The sequence below is a fragment of the Athene noctua genome, chromosome 2 (assembly GCF_965140245.1).
Source record: "Athene noctua chromosome 2, bAthNoc1.hap1.1, whole genome shotgun sequence".
In the NCBI taxonomy this organism is placed as follows: Eukaryota; Metazoa; Chordata; class Aves; order Strigiformes; family Strigidae; genus Athene; species Athene noctua.
In genome coordinates this window covers 65,508,857-65,530,357 of record NC_134038.1, presented here as the reverse complement: position 1 = coordinate 65,530,357, position 21,501 = coordinate 65,508,857, and the positions used below count along the sequence as shown (strand labels likewise).

General features: G+C 37.2%; 1 protein-coding gene across 6 annotated transcripts in view; it reads right to left on the bottom strand.

Annotated features, from left to right (window-relative positions):
- The window catches only part of ZNF236 (zinc finger protein 236), a 91,452-nt gene that overhangs the window by 56,198 nt on the left and 13,753 nt on the right, over window positions 1-21,501 (bottom strand). For all 6 annotated transcript variants that reach the window (XM_074899320.1, XM_074899321.1, XM_074899325.1 and 3 more), the window contains 5 exons: window positions 17,628-17,806; window positions 14,395-14,519; window positions 4,593-4,765; window positions 2,064-2,210; window positions 71-142 (listed from right to left, as the gene is read on the bottom strand). In XM_074899320.1, coding sequence (XP_074755421.1) covers window positions 71-142; window positions 2,064-2,210; window positions 4,593-4,765; window positions 14,395-14,519; window positions 17,628-17,806 — 696 coding nt within the window. The remainder of the gene's footprint in view (window positions 1-70; window positions 143-2,063; window positions 2,211-4,592; window positions 4,766-14,394; window positions 14,520-17,627; window positions 17,807-21,501) is intronic.

Genomic DNA, 21,501 nt, shown 5'->3' with positions numbered 1-21,501 from the left:
TACAAAATTCTGTAATGTTTCTCCCATTTTTAATCTTGACACAAAAATATGACAAGAATTCTATACTTACATTCTTCCATTTGTTATCAACCGGTTGCAAAAGATTAGCAGGGGATGTTGTTAAAGGCTGGGTGACAGAGTCCTGCAAAGAAATGAAAATAAATATTTTAAGCCTCTATACAAGAAGAAGAAAAATGCAGCTAATAACACACAGAAAAATAGCAGAGTTCATTTTCCCACAGTATGGAGACAAGAAAAAATGAGACTATGGGAGAGATGCAAATGTACACAGAATCACTAACATTGCTTCATAGTTTATATACATTATATAAATACAAGTTATAGAAACCAAGACCTTAGCTATAAGCACTGATGCAGCAAAAGACAAATAACAGCCTTACAGTAAGTATATTTTACAAGATTTACTCATATATCACACAAGAATCCATTCTTCAGTAGCACAGCACTTCAGGAAACTTCAACTTTTAGAAAGCATATTTATTAAGGACATAATCATTGTTTATTCCCAGGTACACAACAAGGAATGACAGACACTAATCTCAAACCTCAGAACAGAACTATTATACTGGATATTTGTTGTTAAAGCAGCTCTGCAAGTTTTGCACAGAATGAAGAAGTCAGTTCTAATCTAAGAATGCTAGTGCTAATCGAAGAATGTACCATCTTCCTACAGCTATAAAAAAATACCAATCATTAAATATCTGTAGTTTCAGATATAAAATAAAAAATAAAAAGCGCAGCACTTTTAATATGCAACTGACGTATCAGTTACATTTGTTCTTCCTTGTTAAACTTCTTGGTTTCTGTTTTCAGAAAGAACTTTTTTTCTCCCATTTTGCTTATACTATTGTATAGAGGTATTCTTTTGCACTTTTTTATTCATGCAGAGAAGTATGCATGCAGCAAAGATAACGACACACTGCTATAACATCAATATGAGCTGCAAATGCAAAATACTCAAGCAAACCAAAACAAGAAAAATAGAGCTGGCCAGGGAAAGCAAACATGAGGTAGTATGAAAGAATTCTCTTCCACCCTGCTTTTAAGATTAGGCTTGTGAATGTAGAAATGTACAAAAATATACAGAGATTTTATGTACATGCAAGCAAATAGGACACATTAGTCTTTTTTATTAAGCTGAAGACACAAATAGTATCTACCATTCAAAAAACCCTATGAAATCAAAAAGAAAAGTTCTCCAAACAACACTGCTAGACACTTGTTCTCAGAAAGATACACCTGCATAATGGAGTTCATACTTTAAATTTTAACCCTCCTCTTCAAAGTCTGGTATTATTTGTCATTCATTGAACACTAAAGCATAATAGTTGGAAATTGTGCAAAACAAAGTGGAGTAAAGGTAGTTCTATTCAAATTAAAAAAAAAAAAAAGTACTATGATATGTTAAATTTGCACTGGCTCAAAAAATAAAATAGTTTTATCAAACCAGAAGCATTTTCTGAATTTTAGCTCTTTCTTGTATCTTGGTAAAGAAAAGCATTCAGTGCTTCCAATAAAGCAAAGATTTTTCCCTTATGAAATGTCAAATAAGAAGCTAACATTTAAAATAAGTTATCAGAAATACTCAGAAGAATAATTCACTATGTGTTTATATGGACTAGAATTATAAAAACAATTAATTTCTGAAAATGAGTTTAAACTAATATATAATTTGAATAGTTCTAAATGTCATTGTTCCAAAAAAACTCCACAATTATTTTTATGTTATCTGGGAGGAAACCTCTCGTCCCCACACAACCTCTAAGGACCAGAATTATATTTTACTTAGTTAAAGAATTAAATTGTCATATTTTCAACCAAACCCTCAAATTGTAAGTCCTTTTTTGCATATACTTGACCAATTTACATTCTGTCAATATTCAATCATGCAAATCAATTCCAGAAATGATGCAAAATCTTAAAATCACAAAAGACAGCTACAAGTCTTTTAGTTCTAACCTATCCGAAGGATTACTGGAATTAAAATACAGACCTAATTAAACTCTTAGAGGCATTTTCACAATATACCAAGCATAGCTTACCGCCGTAACATGAGATACATCTGCTGAAGCACTCGCAGAATTCTGTGGACCACCCATGTGCATCTTGCTGATATGTGTATTTAAACTACCCAAGCTTTTGAAGACACAGCTACATTCTGTACAGTTGTACGTAGGGCCATTCTTGACCTTCAGTAAAACAAAGAAATTAAGTAAATTTTCGCTACTTCTACCAAATAGTGGTTTTCATTATTTATCCACATAACAAATATGCTATGGGATTATGAGAGCTAAAATGGTTTATTTTTCCAAGTTACTGATATCCAGTTATGGAATCTGGAATCTCTCAGATATCACATCAACTGTAATCTACGTGCATGACTGTCAACTCCTATTATCACTTCTCAACATTGGGAAGCACCAGAAAGCAAAACAAATGTCATCTGGCAAACAAGGCCTCGGACTTTTCCCTTCTTAAAATGTCCTAACATTACACACTTAGAAACAAAACAGAATTGTAACTTTATCTCTTATGTAGATGTGCCTGAAGACGTAAAATCATACATAACACAAATGGAAGTTTGGAAATAATAAGAAAAAAAAAAGCAAATAATTTATCTTCGAATTTTGGCTTTCTTCTGTTTACTTTTGAAAAAATATCTTTTAGAAATTTCCAAGAAAAAATAAAAACCATTTTTCAGGTAGAAGTAGAATGAAGGCAATAGACTGTCCCAAAAGCCATAGGGACTGGATGAAAAAACAAACAAACAAACAAAACAAAACACACCAAAAAAACCAACATGGTGAAAGGCAGGGAAGTTTAATACATAGTTTGAACTGAATTTGAACACACAAGATGATAAAGTGATCAGTAGCAACTTATTGGGGACTTTCATGGCAAGGGACTGAGGTAATTACAGTAGCTAAATTTGTGGATTCCAACCATTCTCACTTCCCCCTCCTCTCCAGTCTATCACATAGCAGTAACATCCAGTGCAGTACTTTCAATATATATAGGGAACAACAAAGTCTTCAAGAGCAAACATGCTGCGCTGCTTGCAATATAGTATGGAATTTTGTATCTTCTGACATTAGCTTAAACTGTTAACAAAACATTCAGAAAGAGGTATCAACTGATAAAATACTGGTACGACTAAATAGTGATATACGAAGTGAGAATCAGTATGTTTCATTATCACCTGTAATGCTATTTTGTGACTGTCTCATGTTAAAATGAAGAGTTAACAGAGTTCTGCATTCAGTCTTGAAGGAAACATAATGACAGCAAGAAAAAAAAACACACAAATGATCCAAAGCAATCACTAAAATGTAAGCTCAGGATCATGAAACACATTATAAGATGTGATCAAAAGGTAGCATTTATTTAAACTTACAGAAAATTTATATAACTTACAGAAAAACAGAGTAACAGAAAAAAGTGACAAGTATTTTTGGCTTGATCCCCAATGACCTTGTAATATTGAAAAAAATCAACATAAATGATGACATTAACGTTGGTACATTTTTTTATGTAACAAAATCTATCATATATAGGGAGCTGTGAACAGTAAGGAAAGACTAGTCACACAAAGTTGTATGAAACATATGACTTAATATAATTAAACATAATACAAACCACTAAGACATATTCATATACTAAGATGTTTCCTAAAAGTAAGAAACCAATGCACTAAAAGGGTCCTTAGTTAAAAAAAAAAATCCAATAACATCTATCATTGTAACACAAAAATGGAAAACAGGAAAACAAATTTCAGACAGTTAGGAGAAAGTGAGAGCAGAGACGATATTCTGCATGCAGGGAAAAAAAAAGCTGCCTCTATCACTTCATACCTTCCAAATCAAAACTAGGTCTCTTTTCTATGGGTATTTCCAACCACAAATCACTGAAGTCAGCAAGGAAATTACTGAACAAAGTTGCATAGCCAATGTTGCTCAGAAGATTATATTACATTATCATAGCAGTACCTTTTGAATCTTAAAAATTGTCTGTCACAAAGGAGAAGGAAAAATCGGGATAAAGATGTCTGAGACAGCAATGTTTTTTATCTTATTTTCTCATTTTCTTCTACCTGTAACTGCAAAACCTCTGAAAAAGGCTGTATGATACATACTTCAAGGACAAATTGCAAGTATGCTCTATGATGGAGTTAGTGGATTGCTGTTTGGCCTTGAAATTTTTCACCATTTTCTGCTTTGCTGATTTTGGCTTACTTTCATCTGATTCTAGCCCTTATTCTCCCGAGACTGACATAGGTACATCTTTAGATACCTAAAATCACTAATAATTTATTAATCTATCAATGTACTGAAAAGACAATGGTAAATTAAGGTTTTGCTACTTATCCTAAGTATACACTTATTCAGAATAAGCTATTTTAGCAAAGCTTGCAGATAAAAACCAACAAATTAGAATCTATACTACAGCAGTAAATCTATATTGGCTACAGAAAGCACCAGAGAGCATAGGAATAGCAAACAGGAAAATTTAAATACTGAAAATGAAATAAGCAGTATATTAGCACCAACCACTTTATGAATAATTGTATTTACCTCTGAATGAACTCTCTGTATGTGTGACTGAAGATTGCCTTTCTGAGAAAAGGCTGCAGGACAAAAGGCACAAGCATGGGGTTTTTCACCAGTGTGCTTGATCATATGGGTCTGCAATGCCCCCTTCTGGTTAAAGGCTTTTCCACATTCACTGCATTTGAAAGGTCTTTCACCTGAAGGAAAAAAGGAGGATGTGGGGGGAAAGGGGCTTTAAATAAACACTGCCAGCTTCCTGTATCTAAACGAAAAATCTTATCAGCTAAAATAAACTATTGCATGTAGGTATCTGTACACACACAGAGACACACACGTTATTAGGCATTTTGACAATTAAATTGTTTATCTGAACCACAAATCTCAGCATCTACTTTGATGAAGATGTAGCTTTGTGAAAAAGTTTTATGACCTAGCTGATGATTATCAGTTAATATGGGTAAAATAGATGAAACCTGTATGAAACAATTATTTAGAACAGTGTCCCTCAACTTGTGGTTTGGAAGATCCTAGAAGTTCCTACGTAAAACCACACGAAGAAAAGAAAAAGTGGAAAAGAAAAACCAAAACCACATACATCACTGTTTTACAGCAAATTCTATAAAATGCATATACCTGCACAGAAACAAACAGCGGAGCAGAGGGTAGAATGGACAGTAATAAATAACTAACAGTCAAATATTTAATCTTTTATTTATCTAAAATCATAAAGTCTTACAGCAACACTGCAGAAGATGGCTATGGCTCCTGCTCCCCAATGAGTATTAACAGACATACATTCTTTACTACCACCTATTGAAAAAGTGCAATAAAATAATGTTTTTATTACATGAGACATTGCACTGCCCTGCTCAAAAAATAACTTTTAAACCTTGATTACTCATGTTACTACTGAACATTAAAGAATAAGTAGGCAATACTGTCACAGGAATGCTCTGTCTTTATTTCCCAATTTTGGTGTTCTCAGTGCTGTGCGTACTTAAAATGTACTTATTTGTCCATTAACAGATGAAGCATGAAAAACTGTAGAAACTGTAAGTGACAAAACACAACACAACTACATAAACATATTACAAAGCTACATATTCTAAACACACAGATACTAAGAACAAAGTTCAGTTTCTTACAACCATGTGTCTTAACTGACTAGTGGAAATCTTGATGAACAACTCAGTATTATCCTTTTTTTTTCCTGTAGTGAAATAGTTTAGCTGTGATAACTCCAGGACCTTGAAAACATTTAACACACTACTTTTGCACATTTCTATAGCAAAACCACTATGAGCATATGTCCTGGGTTTGCCTGGGATAGAGTGAATTTTCACAACAGGCTGGGAGGGGACACAGCCAGGATGGCTGACCTGAACTAGCCAAGGGGATACCATATGATCTCATGTTCAGTATATAAACAGGGGGAGCTGGGATTGTGGCATGGAAACAGGCTGAGTGTCAGGTTCTGGGTGGTGAGCAATTACATTGTGCATCACTTGCTTTATATATTCTTTTATTAGTAAAGGCAGTATTTCCTCTCTCCTTATGTCGTACTATTAAACTGTCCTTATCTTAATGATAAGGACTCCTGTGAGTTTTTACCTTTCTCTTCTGATTTTCCTCCCCATTCCACCACGGGTGAGGAGTGAGTGGCTGCATTGTGCTTAGTTGCTGGCTGGGTCTAAACCACAACAGTCCTTTTTGGCACCCAACACGGGGTCCAAAGGGTTGAGATAACAACAGATCTTACCAGAGCGTGTTAAAATAAATTTGTTATACACATTTCTTACATTAGTTCAATAGTTATTGGTCACAATGTTTGTTCACATGGTGGTGTTTTTTAAATTCTTATACATACTATGTATTCCCTGTAGTGATATTTATCCCCTCCGGGAGAGACTCTCATTTTGTTGTACTGGGTAATGTTGACTTACAATATGATTACAGCATTGGTCATGAGGTGATGCTGGTATTTGTATGTGGCACTATTGTCAATCCCATACCTCAGGTGCCTTCTCTCAGAATTTGTTAGTAATCACACCCAGTCTATGGGGAAGATGAAGGGAATACTTTTTCCTGCTCTTTCACCTTTCCTTTCTCCTTCAGGCTAATTACAGCAGCTTTTGAGAATTCTGAATATCCTTGGGATGTTTAAGACAGCATGCTCTTAGTGCTATGTCTCCTGAATATGTTTCAAGTCTAGGTTTAGGGTTACACACAAATTTTTTAAGAATACCACCCAGAGTGGTATATGACTATCCAAGGCTGGGTAGTCATGGGTGGCATGGTATGTGTAAGAGAATATGGGCCCATATCTAGAGAACTTCTCAGCTCCAGTGGTTTGGAACTTTACTCCTGAAAACCTACAGAACCCTGATGAAGTGATAGAAGCCTTGAAAGGAAAATACTGTAGCTATTCCAAAGAGGCACAACTTACGACACTGTGCTGGGCCCTGGCCAGTATCTACCAAACACTGCTTGGTACGATGCAGCACCCGCAGGAGGAAGGGTGGTAAAACAAACCAACAGGCACTGAGGCTACTCCAACTCTCATAACAACACTGCAGCTACTCAAATGCTGGCAACAGGCACAGCAGCTGAACCAGAGAAACAACCTGTGTCAGTATCAGTCACCCCTATACAGAAGCAGAAATATATAAATAAAAAAAAAAAAAAATCAGCTCGCTCAGTGAGGGATGAAAATGAACCAAACAAGAACAGGAGGAAGAGGCAGAACCTGAGATAATCACCTGATCCCTATCCCTGAGTGAACCGTGAGATATGTGAAAGGCTTTCAGCCACCATTGTCACCTGGCTGCTCTGATGCTGGGATAACCAGGCCCATAGCTTGGAATCAGAGGGTAGGAAAGCCAAGCAGCTGGGATATCTGTCTAGGGAAGGGAGCATTCTCAAGTTGACTTAAAAAAGACACAAGCCCTCGGCCTCTGGGAGTGACTTCTGTCAGACACGAAGGAAAGGTACCACTTTCAAAGGAGATGTTAATGTCACCCAGGCAAGTGGATCACTGAAGGAATTAGCCATGCTGAAGTTGATCTATAATGATCCAGATGAAATCCAATGCACACAACCCATGTGGTGGATTTTTCTATGAAGTGTGCCACCATCATACGCCAACTTGTTGGCAATAATGTCCTGGAAAGAAGGCAAGGGACAAACGGTGGATGAAGTGTCCAGTAAACTCCAGAATAAGACGGAAGTCTTGCTTCTTCCCTGTGGGCCTGCATCTTGGCTGTGGAGAAACTGCCAGACATGCCAGCCAAGAAACTGTCCTGAGAAATCAAAGAATTTGAGAGTAAGTTCCACTCTCAACCTGTACGGGCCCATATCTCAGCTATTAGGAGCAAGAGTTCCTCTGCTCAAAACCACAGAGTGCCCTGTGGTTTCATTTGCATGACCATGGAAAAGACGTGACAAAGCACTTAGGAATATGGTGTAGTTGAGAACAGTCAGTGTTAGGTTAATGGTTAGACTAGGTGATCTTCAAGGTCTCTTCCAATCAAGATGATTCTGTGATATGGGATGGAAAACCTTCCTCGACACTAGAGGCACGAGTACTCGAGTTGCATGGAAAAACAATCACAAAACGGGGTTCTCCCTGGAAAAATGCTGCTCCAGTTTCCAGCAGGCAGTTACACAGAGTAGAAGGACTGATGTCACTTCTGATCCTCTTGAAAGGACTTCTGATTCACGTTTACAACAAATACTGTGACCAGGACCAGAGGTGCCCTGCCTCCAACCAAGAGGAGGAAGGGGACAACCAGGTTTACTGGACTGTGTGGATTCAATAGCCTGGCATGTCAGACCCACAGGAGTATAAGGCTCTGGTGGACACTGGTGCACAGTGCACCCTAATGCCATCAAGCTATAAAGGGGACAAACCCATCTGTATTTCTGGAGTGACAGAGGGATCCCAACAGCTAACTGTACTGGAGGCAGAAGTAAGCCTGACTGGGAATGAGTGGCAAAAGCACCCCATTGTGACTGGCCCAGAGGCTCCGTGCATCCTTGGCACAGATCACCTCAGGAGAGGGTATTTCAAGCACCCAAAAGGGTATTGGTGGGCCTTTGGTATAGCTGCCCTGGAGACAGAGGAAATTAAACAGTTGTCCACCTTGCCCAGTCTCTCAGAGGATCCTTCTGTTGTGGGGCTGCTGAGGGTTGAAGAACAATGGGTGCCAATCACTACCACAACAGTGCACCCGCAGCAATATCGCACCCGCAGCAATATCGCACCCGCAGCAATATCGCACCCGCAGCAATATCGCACCCGCAGCAATATCGCACCCGCAGCAATATCGCACCAGCTGAGACTCCCCAGTTCCCATCCGTAAGCTGATTAGTTGACTGGAGAGCCAAGAGGTGATCAGCAAAACTCGCTCATCCTTTGACAGTCCCATATGGCCAATGCAAAAGTCTAATGGAGAATGGAGACCAACAGTAGGCTACCGTGGCCTGAATGAAGTCACATCACCACTGAGTGCTGCTGTACTAGATATGCTAGAACTTCAACAAGAACTGCAGTCAAAGGCAACCAAGTGGTACACCTCCACTGATATTGATAACGCATTTTTCTCAATCCCTTTGGCAGCAGAGTGAGTGCCACAGTTTGCTTTCACTTGGAGAAGCATCCAATTGCCCCGGGGTGGAAACACAGCCCTCCCATTTGCCATGGGCTGATCCAGACTGCAATGGAACAGGGTGAAGCTCCAGAATACCTGCAATACACTGATGACATTATCATATGGGGCAACACAACAGAAGAAGTTTTTGAGATTATAAATGGGACCCGGAGCAACAAGCCTTTGAACAAAATAAACAGGAGATTTTTCACGCAGAGATTTTTCATCCTTGGGCCAGTCTGAACAAGACAAGATGTAAAAAATATGCTCCACACTGCAGTCAGGGAGAATGGCCCTACTTGGAGTCTCTGACAGAAAGCACCAGGGGAGACCCAAGTCTGACCCTCAGGGTTTTGGAGTTGGGGATACAGAGGAATCAAGGACTGCTACACTCCAACTGAAAAGGAGATCTTGGCAGCATATGAAGGGGTTCGAGCTGCTTCGGAAGTGGTTGGTATTGAAGCACAGATCCTCCTGGCACCCTGACTGCAGATGCTGGGATGGATGATCAAAGGGAAGGTCTTCTCTACACATCATGCAACTGATGCTGCATGGAGTAAGTGGGTCTCACTGATCACACAGTGAGCTTGAATAGGAAACCCCAGTCACCCAGGAATCTTGGAAGTGATCATGGACTGGCCGGAAGACAAAGATTTCAGAATATCACCAGAGCAGAGAAGGAGGTGACATGTGCTGAAGAGGTCCCACGGTGTAGTAAACTGCCAGATAAATAATGAAAACAATATGTCTCGTTCACTGATGGGTCCTGTTGCACTGTAGGAAAGCATCAGAGGTGGAAGGCTGCTGTATGGAGTCTTACATGACAAGTCACAGAAACCCCTGAAGGAGAAGGTGAATCCAGCCAATTTGCAGAAGTGAAAGCCATCCAGCGGGCTTTAGACATTGCTGACTGATGAAAATGGCCAGTGCTCTGTCTCTATACCGACCCGTGGACAGGGGCAAATGCCCTGTGGGGGTGGCTGCAGCAATGGAAGCAGAGCAACTGGCAGCACAGAGGCAAATCCATCTGGGCTGCCCCTGCCCCACTGTGCCAAGATACTACTGCTCAGCTAGCGATGGTTATAAGAGTACATCACATCGATGACCATGTACCTGAGAGTTGGGCCACTGAAGAACATCAAAACAACCAACCAGCAGGTGGATCAGGCTGCTAAGATTGAAGTGACTCAGGTGGATCTCAACTGACACCATAAGGGTGAATTATTTATAGCTTAGTAGGCCCATGACACCTCAGGCCTTCAGGGAAGGGGTGCAACATATAGATGGGTTTGTGATCGAGGGTGGACTTGACCATGGACACTATTGCACAGGTTGTCCATGAATGCAAAACCTGTGCGGGAATCAAGCAAGCCAAGCAGCTAAAGTCTCTTTGGTCTGGAGGACAATGGCTGAAATATAAATATGGGGAGGCCTGGCAGCTTGACTGTATCACACTCCCACAAACCCGCCAAGGCAAACGCCATGTGCTTACAATGGTGGAAGCAACCACTAGATGGGTGGAGACATACCCGGTGCCCCATGCCACTGCCCAGAACTTGAAAAACAAGTCTTATGGTGACATGGCACCCTAGAAAGAACTGAGATAACAGTACTCATTTCTGAAACAACCTCATAACACCTGGGCCAAAGGGCACGGCACTGAGCGGGTATATCACATCCCTCATCATGCACCAGCCTCTGGGAAAACTGAATGATACAATGGACTGCTAAAAACTACACCGAGAGCAACGGTGGTGGGACCTCCAAACACTGGGATACACATTCAGCAAAAGCCACCTGGTTAGTTAACACTAGAGGATCTACCAATTGAGCTGGCCCTGCCCAATCAAAACTTCCCAGGCACTGTAGAAGGGGATAAAGTTCCCACAGTGCACATGAAGAATATGCTGGGGAGACAGTCTCGGTTATTCCTGCCTCAGGCAAAGGCAAACTCGTCCATAGGATTATTTTGGCTCAAGGATCTGGGTGCACTTTGTGGGTGATGCAGGAGGATGGGGAAGTTCAATATGTACCTCAAGGGCATTTGAGTTTGAATGAAAACAGCCAGTGAATTAAACTGTATGATGTTAATTGCAAAACAGCCCTGTCACTGTATGTCATCACCACTACAGTTGCTGTGTGCCGTATCAATGGTATTACAGTGAGAATCACCCAAATCGATGAAGGATGGACTTTGATGAAATCAAGCAAAGTTCAGCGGTGATGGAATTTGAACTGACTTCAGCAGCTGATGCCCAGCAACTTCCGCAAGATCAACATTTCCAACCCACAGATCGTGGGCATGGGCCACACCAAACACCCCACCCACAAGCTCCAGATGCAGCATGCACCAATCCAACATCACACACCATCTCTCCTGCCCTGAAAGACTGGTATGACAGATGGAGCCCCAAAGTCAGGGATTAGATGAACTCAATGGACACATCAGAGGGATGTCCCACAGACTAAGGGAGTGGTATCTGTGTATATACAAATCTATATCTATCAAAGACAGGGACAGTGGTGGCGATTCACTGGGAAGTCTAGGATCTGGGCATGATGTAGACAATGCAGAATAAGGGGTGGATAATTTCCTGGATTCGGCTGGAATGGAGTTAATTTTCATGGGAGGCTGGGAGGGGACACAGCCAGGATAGCTAACAAGAACTAGCCAAGGGGATATTCCATAACATATGACATCATGGTCAGTATACAAATGGGGGGCAGGGGGGGAGGTGGGCAAGGAGGGATTACTGCTCTGAAATGGGCTGAGCACTGAATTCCAGGTGGTGAGCAATCGCATTGTGCATCACTTGCTTTACACGTTTTATTATTTCTTCTCTCCTTGTGTTGTCCTATTAACCTGTCCTTATCTCAACCCACTAGTTTTTACCTTTTTCTTCCGATTCTTCTCCCTATCCCACCAGGGCAGGGAGCAGTGAGCAAGTGGCCACGTGGTGCTTAGTTGCCAGCTGGGCCTAAACCATGACAGCATGCTATACATTATGTCTGCTACACCAGTAAGTATAGAATACACTAAATATTATGCACACTAAAGCAGTTTGAATGAATATTTGTGTATTACTTTTAAATATATAGCTGTAATTACATCTAGTTTAAAATTATTAATTCTTAATTAAATTCACATTGTTTGAAAAAAACCCAGCCATTTTCTGAAATAGATTACAAGCACATAACTCAGTATCAATTGAAGGAATGTACATTTTCTGCTCTGCTGCTTATGGCTTCTGAAGATGTTTTAAGATCTGTGGGGTTTAACTGTATATTTTTATATAGATTAAAATACAGAACACTGATTCAGGTCTTTTTGAAATACAGTGACAAAATTCATACTGGGCTTTCATAGGTAAAGGCCTAGCTTCCACTAATAGCTGTCAGTAGACACACAGAAGTATTGCTTCAGGTTAAGTTTCCCTATTTAAGTGAATGACATTATAAAAACTAAATCTTAATTCTAGTGTGGAAATGTTGAATTTCTGTATTTCTTAAGTATAACTTAATAAAATACAGATTTGGGAGTGGGAATGGGAGGTTCATTACCTAGTTATTAATATGGGAATTGCAATTCCCAAGTCTTTTTTTTTTTTCCCCAAATGGTGTAAGTGCTTGAAATTAATAGCTATGAACAAAAAATTTATTGCAATTAAGACACTAACAAATGCTGTACACGTAGCACAGACACGCTCTTTTAACAATTAAAGACTTAAGTATTCTAAATTCTTTGGTGTTCTTCTTTCCTACTTATTTTACAGTCCCTCAAGCAACTGGATGCCAGATAGATTGTCTGCAGATTTAACGCTTTACAAATTAAATGAGTATTCGCTAGCTACTTGGAACTTAAAATGACCTACTGTCATGTGCAGACTGGGATTACATTTTTTTGTCTCTCTTTTCCCAATAGACAAAGGTCTTCAAAAGAACTATAAATGCTCTTGAACTTTCTGAAGCTTTATGAAAGAGTACTCTACCAACTATAATCTTGTTTCTTTAATTCTGACAAGAATAAACTGAAATAATATATCGAATAGATACAAAATTCTAAAATAAGAAATATTATTTTTGTATATTACTTTGAGGCAACTTTTAAAAAAGGTACAAGGGTGACCTCTTGTGTTACTATTTTACAATTAAATTATAAAACTTAAGATTCCTAAGAAAGAGTCATGCAGCGGGATTTTTACTTCTCCCTTGGCAAACGAAGTATGTACGTGGCAACTTGTCATGTCACCATCTGAACAGCCTGCTAATACAAACAACATTGCACACTTTAATAATTTACTACTTTAATTAGGTAAAAACTAGACAAAACAATTTATTCACAAGATGGATATATACTGAACATCACTGAAGCCCTTTCAATGAAAGTTTTGTTTAAAGACAAACTTACACTATATTATGCTATATTTGTCTGGTTATTCTTACAGTTCTGTGTACACTTCAAAAACTTTTGTATTATTTTATTCTTAGCATTTTTTCAGTTATTTCAGTTGCCTAAGGATTAAACAAATACATGTTTATTACAGTAATTTTGCAAAAACCATCTGCTACTCATTCTGCAAAACTGAACAGTCACTCACTATACCTCAAGTATCAAAATTATAATCTAGGTTTATCACCTCCCAAGTTCACTTTGAACATGATGAAAAATGGCAGTTACAGTAAGTACAGAAGATCTATGGCAGTAACTTTAAAAATAACAATCTAAAAACAAAAGCAAGGCCACTATGTTCATAATATTATTCATTCTCATGTGTTTCAACCCTTTTTGTGATTGTAAATTTTAGAACCTGTTCTCTAGAGTATGTAAGACCTTATTTAGAGTACCTGACTGGCCCTTATCTAGGTATTTCAATTTTAGGGTCCATTGAAACTTTAAGTACCAAAACCGATATTCTGTAACAAATGAAACCTGTAAAGTAGTTAAAATTTCCAGATGATTATCATTAGAAATAGTTAACAAGGTTTTCAGAAGCATATCAATTTCCTAAGTGAAGAAATTACATAAAGGGTGTTTTAAACCAACAGGTAACAGCATCTAATGACCCAGGTGTATTAACACTATTTCAAGTCCCAACCAGAAGAAAAATATTTATCATTTCACAGATTAACTTTTGTAAAACAAACGTAAACTAAAATAATTAATTCCACAGTCTTACCTGTGTGTATCCTAACATGTCGTGTTAACTGACTCGGCTTCTGGAACGTCTTTCCACAGTGAGGACAGGAATAGGTAAACCCACTTCTGTCAATATTTCTGTTATAAGATCTGGTATTTGATACCCTGTCATTTAAAAAATAATAATAATTTAAATAAAATCCTCTTAATCCTAATATTAAGCATTATTTTGAAGAAGCTGATTTTACCCCATTTTTCACATACAGTGTAAATTTGATGACAATGTATAGTATGACCTGTGACAGTTAAACTCTTTAATGATACTCAAAGAATAATGTAAACGGAACACTTTTCTAAGAGCCTATAAACACGAAGAATTTTAGCTATTTCTTAGAGGTTCTCTAAAGACATTTTCACTGTATATTCTGCTAGAAGTACACAGTGACTTCACAACTACTATTTTGGAGAGAATTTTTACCTCTCTGCAACTTTAGCTTTTTCCTGAACACAGCAAGGCTTTCGTTCTTAACTAGAATAGAAAGATCTCATGAAGTAGGGCACAAATGCATTTGCTGAGATCTAACAAAAACAGGTTAAGAATTTAACAACCCAAACATTCACCACTGCTCCTCAAATACAAATCACAATCTCCACAGAGATACGGTAACAGATGATATAAACTCCCATAATTAATTTCTCTACAAATAAAACTAATTAGCTCAAATGACTGCTGAAAAACAGCAACATGGAAAAAAAAACTGATTTTATGCTGGAAAAGAGAAAAAACTAAAACCTAGGGGATATTAAAAGACCATTACAACAACTCAGATAAAAGAAGGTGAAACCACAAGGCAGCAGGGTATCTACAGCATTTCACATTTCCCGTAGTGCCCGAGTATTTACCCCTATACAGTAATCCAGCTTGTCAGTACTGCTTAAAGCTAACTGAAATTACACAAATTTAAATACCTGGTGTTTTTCTGAACAACTGAGAAATAAGAAATGTGGAGCAGATGTGCAAAATACACCACCACCTTGAAACACAGGCTGGTATAACAATATAAAAACTAGCACTGCTAAGTAACAGTCCATGCATAACATAGGAAATCATTAAACTTCTGCTCAAATGAGGCATCTTTCTACTCTAAAAGAACACAGATAGTCAATGTACATTTAAAGGAAAGCACATTTTCCCTCACAGTTACTTGAAATATTACATGTGTTTTTAAAATCTTTTTATACTCTTGCAGAGAGAGCACAGAGTTTGGGTAATATATTTTATTTTTACATATTAATTATATCTACCAAAATTTACTGAAGTATTCACAGTAAAATCAACTGAAGATTGAAGAGTAGGAGACAGAACAGCACAGATGTTACAACCAATTCATCTCTCGGGACAGATCTATCAGTCTGACTGTCAGAATATGCTCTCTGATGAGCAACATCTGTTTCAACTACAGCTGTGATATTTTAATAAATGAAATAATACCCAATTTGGAGACAATTGTAGGGACAGACCTTTAAGCTCAGGTCACCTTCTAAAATAGTTAATCATTTTGATTTATAATGACCATTTTTGTTTTAGCAAAAGGTAGATATCAAATTTAAATTATCACTTCATAACAGATCTCCATTCAAATGTTTCAAAGACAAAATAAACACCTTTTTGGGAAGGAAAAGTACTTTATGAGAAAAACTTAATAGAACAAGGCTTTTCATAATTTTAAATAGTAAAAATTTTTTGAAGCTTATTTTACAATGAAAAGCAGAGATCAAATAGTAAGATTTTTAACGAATGATGCATGTATTTGAACTTTTTATAGTCAAATAGTTTAAGTCAAATATTGTTTTCATAATTCATCTGAACAATATGAGAGGATTCTGCCAAATAATAAATTTTTTTTAAAAATCAGAATGTCCACATTTTTCCTTTCAAAATAATTTTTACTAAAACACAGAGAGTGGAGCGGGATCGCTTATGCAATTCATTAACCTGGGTCACATATTTCAGTTGTATTGGTATTACTGGTGAAAGGACAGTAAAGTACCATTATGCACAGTAGTTTCTTGAATACAAATGCAACATGTTTCTAATCTGAACTGATAAATAAGGTGTATCTCAGATAAGGAAGCTCTGAATCCAGAAATAATTCATGTTTATGAAAATAAACAAATTATCACAGAGCATTTATGACTCGTTTATATCTGAACGTAGCATGTAAATACTCTCTCAGAATCCCAGCATCCCAGCCATTATATTAGATTCACTCATCCATTCTTTATTTATTCATCCTTACACAGATGTCCACAACAAGAACATCTTTTGTGTGTAATATTACAGAACTCAATAGAAACCTAAAAACTTTACCTCAATTTTCAGTTTGCAACTGGAAATCTACAACACTTTAAAAAAAAAAACCAAAACAACTTCTGAAACACAACTATTAAGATCTCTCAAGCTGCATCATCTGCTAATAAAAGTAATCAGAAATACATTATGTTTCTCATTTTTAAATACATATTTTTCCCATCTGTTTTTTACAGAAACAGAGTAAAGATTAAACAGTGATCACCTGTCAAAAACCTTAGGCTTTCTTAACGTACAAACTAAACCCACAGAAGCAAGTTTTTCCTTCTGCTAACTTAAAAGTAATTTTCACCTTCCTAAAAGTAAACTAGAGAGCCAAAAGAAAGGGCAGAACAAATTTTATCCAAAAGAACAGTATTTAGTAGGCATGTTTTTTCCCTTCATTATTTGTTTTTTTCTGATTTACAAGAAACTCATAGCAGGCTGTGGTGAGGACTCCTTGCAAAAGATGATTAAACTGCAAGGAACAACTTCTTTCTTTGCAGAAGGTAAGTATTAGGATTTTTGAAATTACAGTAACTGGTATGTAAAATTAATATAGATTTGCTTCAATGTACTGCCATTAGCCTTTAAAATCACACAGAAACACACTTCAAAGATCACTCTGTATCGGAAAAACTTAACCTGTGCTTACAAATAGCTAGCAGATGGAACTATGCTTAGTATGAGTGCCTGAATATAAAAGCAGAAAAAAAAAAAAAAAAAAAAAGGCCTCCAAAAATAACCACCTACATTAGGGAGGTTTTAAAAAACAAATGCCATTTCGTAATAGCATACCAAAGAAAAGAAACAATCTGCATAGATCATGGCACTTCACTGACTGGAAACGCTACTCTTGCTTTCCCCAGCTATCATCATAAAAGTAACATCTGCTCATTTTGTTACAATCCTGTGATTGTCACCTTATTTTATAGTGAGTTTTCATATGCTCCTTTAGCTGTGAGGAGGTTTCAAATTCCTTTTTGCAAGACTTGCAGCTGTGGATCCTACTGCCTGCCAATTCTTGACGATGTTCTTCCATGTGTATGGACAGCTGACTCTGTAAAGTAAATTCATCTCCACACTCCGAACAGATAAGATTCTGAAAGAGATAATGAGGACTGATTTTTCAAAAGATTCTCAAACAGCTGTACACGTGCATCAGCTCTGCTCAAGTAGATGAATGTATCCTTCTACGGACATCAGCAGCTGGAAATAAGCAGCAATAAATGTATAAAAGCAAAAAAAAAAAAGTTCATGAGCCCCATAATATAAATCATGAACAACAATCACTGCAAGCTTATGGTAATATTTACATTTTAACAAACTCCACTGAAACCGAATTCTGAAAAAGTTCCTATGGTAGCAGAAACTAGCAGTTCAGTACAATCACCACCACTCCCTATTTCCTTGGTATGCTAGTTCAAGATACAGAGACTTACCTCAGTGCCATTACACTATGGTCTACCTAAAGATTTGTAAAAAATGCTAGCTTCTAACCAAAAACTTCTTAACTATAGATTCAGGGATTTTACACTTCTACTGGTTAAGATGATACAGATTGTCATTTACTTTCTAACAGTAATCCCACCAGTTACTATTGACTTTTCTTAAACTATCTTCACAGAAAAGATGACAGAAATAAATAGGGACACATAATGTTTTTGACAGACATCACTCCAACCCATTAATTTTACAGCAGTGTTAAACATACCACTTGCCATTTTTATTGGTATTCCACGTCATTTAGAATAGAAATTATACTCATGAAGTTTAATGCAAAAGCACTGCCATTTCTCTGAAAGAGGAAGAATCAAAGTCATTGTTTAAATGAAAACTAAGGGTTCTGCATTTATTTGATTCCTTTCGCTTTTCAAAACCATTAATTACTCAGCGTATCTTTATTTTTCAAAATCTAAGCAGAGAGTTAAGATTAAAAGGCTAAAAATGTTCACCCATCTCTTTGGCAATACATCTGTTACACGTTCCTTATTGGTGTGCATAAGAAACATCAGGTTTTGTTCCAGTTAATTTTTCAGTAATTGTGATTATCACTGGAAATGGAAATGTTTTTTACCCTCCCCCCCTTTTTTTTTCCTCCTTCAATCATCAACAAAAGGGGGGGGGGGGGAGGGAAACAGTGTTCATATAAAGATATTGACAAAAACGTTTCAATCATGAGGAACAAAAATATGCAGTGCTATTTTTAAAATTATTTTACAATGTATTTGTTCCCTAAGTCTGAAAAAAACAAAAATTCTGCAGTATCACCAGACAACATTTACACATGAAAACTTAAAAATCTGAAGTTCTTTAATGAAATTAAATACTACCTCAAAAATTACTTGTTAATCTAATCTACAGATCATTATTACTCAACTCAAGTTACAGTGTGGGACAATAATTAAATAAGCATTACTTTCTTTTCCAAGATCCACATTAAAATCTGAATAAGAATACTTTCTGTTTGTTGAAAAATGTTCTTATACAACAAATTCCTTTAATGATGATCCTTTTGTATAAGTGGGGAAAAGTTACCTAAAGATAAACTTACAATGTATGCTTTATCAAGCTCATGGTTCGCAAAACTGAGTCTGTCAAATGCTTCTCATCATTTTTCAGTCACACATTATCTATGACATTAAGTTGCTATTACACATATTCTATGAAGCAACTACTACAAACAAAAGAATAGCCTAAGAGGTATTTTAGGCAACGAAAGTTTATGTATTTTTATTCATTCCTTTACAATTTGCTGTAGAAAAGTAAGGACATGGTAAAATACAGAAACTGTACAAAAATCCAGCAATGTATCAAGCCTAATGGCCCCTCTCTGGAATAGGCAGTACCAGATTTATTTTTTTGCCCTGAAGCAAACAAGAAATCCCCGACCACACACAGAACAAGTAATTGCACATTGTTAACCTCACTAAGGTTAAACCCACCTTCTAACATTGAACAAAAGGGGCTGTTGTACATTGCTAAATAAAAATCCTAAACTCAGAAATAATTTTATAAAGCTTCACTCATCTAATTCCACCTGTATTAACTACCTTTATATTATCAGGTGCAATACCTGAACAATGTGAAACTCACCATCTTCACCTGCTTAGTATCACTGACTATAAATGAAAAAGTGCAAACAAAATCTTGAGATCATTGCTCCCAAATTATGACAGGACAAATCAAATACAGTAAACATTATTTTAAAAAAGAGAAAAAAAAACAACAAAAAAAAAACCCACACCCCAGGATTTTTTACTTACCAAGTTTTCACTTTATGTCCACCAAGTATTAGTTTTAACTTTTTGAACATATTAAAGTTTTCCAAAAGCCCAAGAAAACCTCTTGCTCATGGAGAAAGACGACATATTAGCAGTTTTAGTGCAATACATTAAACATTTTCAGTGTGTATTCAGCAGGTCAAAAAGTAGCAGTGGATATATCACTGTCCATTTCCACTAAGGAAACAGACAAACCCAAGAATCCTCTACAATGTTGGGCATATTTACAAAAGGTATGTTCTTTATGACTTCTTAAAAGAAAGCTACCTTAAAGTGATGGATTTCAAATGCGTTTTTTTTCTGTTACCACTTTTTCCACAAACAAATCACCAGAGAACTGAGAAGAAAAGTTAGTCTCTTGAAAGCTCAACTTCAATAGCCCAGGAAATTCCTTATGGAACCTCTCACAGGAGGAATCAATCATTAAAATCTGCATTTCAACACAGACAGGCTTTCCCAAACTTAACTGGAGAGCTCAAAAAGCTAATCGCACTAGTTTCTTGTTACTGCCCTTCTGCACTAATCTGTAGATAAAACTGGCTGATGCAGCACAAAACTGTTATCCAACCCTCAGCTCTGTGCAGCAATCTTCTCAACTGCTACCTATGCTCCCCAAGTGAGCATATATCTTTGCTCTGTTTTCAGATTTTCAACCAACCCTTCTAACAGCAAAATCAGAATAGCAAACAGGAGGGAGATTGTACTCTGCTTATAACTTAACTTCTTACCCTGCACATTAAAAACTCCTGATGACAGCTAGTGCCATGTCAAGACCCTCTTCTTCAAGTTCAAGTTCCAGCTCTCCTACAGGTCCTGTGTATAATTACTGAGAAAGCCATTCTTGCAATTCCTGTGAATTGTTATGCTCATGTCTGGTTTATCACAGAATTATAGCGTGTTTTAAGAATACACTCATTAGCAATTGAAAGGTGTTCATATTTTTATAAATTTAATTTTCAAGCTGCAGATTGAATTCTAAACTGGAAGGCATCACACAACCTATTCTTCTGACATCTGCACCAAGTATCAAAATCAGAGCTACTGAAGTGGATAAAAAAATCACTTAGTGACAGAAATGAATACTAACAATCAATCTTTGGCATCTTTCTCAATGCTCAGTTTCCTTATTCTAATGGTTTTAGCAATTCATAAGTCACGTTTCCTCAAAAAATACCCATTAAGCTATGTATCGTTACAGATACATTAACATGCAACAATACTGTTCTCAAGTCCTCTCCCTTTTAACTTGGTTGTGTACTGATAAAACATGAACTGATAATGAGATTAAAGGAATACATTCTCTACGGACAGCATTCCCTGCCTGATTTAGGGAAAAATGCAAATAGGTCTACCATCCCAAAACTACTGCTCAAAACTGCTGTAAGCTGTCTGCAGTTGGTATGGAGAAACATACAATTGTTACATTTACGATTAGAAGGCTGGCAATAAAAGCGCATACTTTACTACTCAGCTTCAATTCTCCAATGCAAAGCGCAATTTTAAAAAAGCCTTC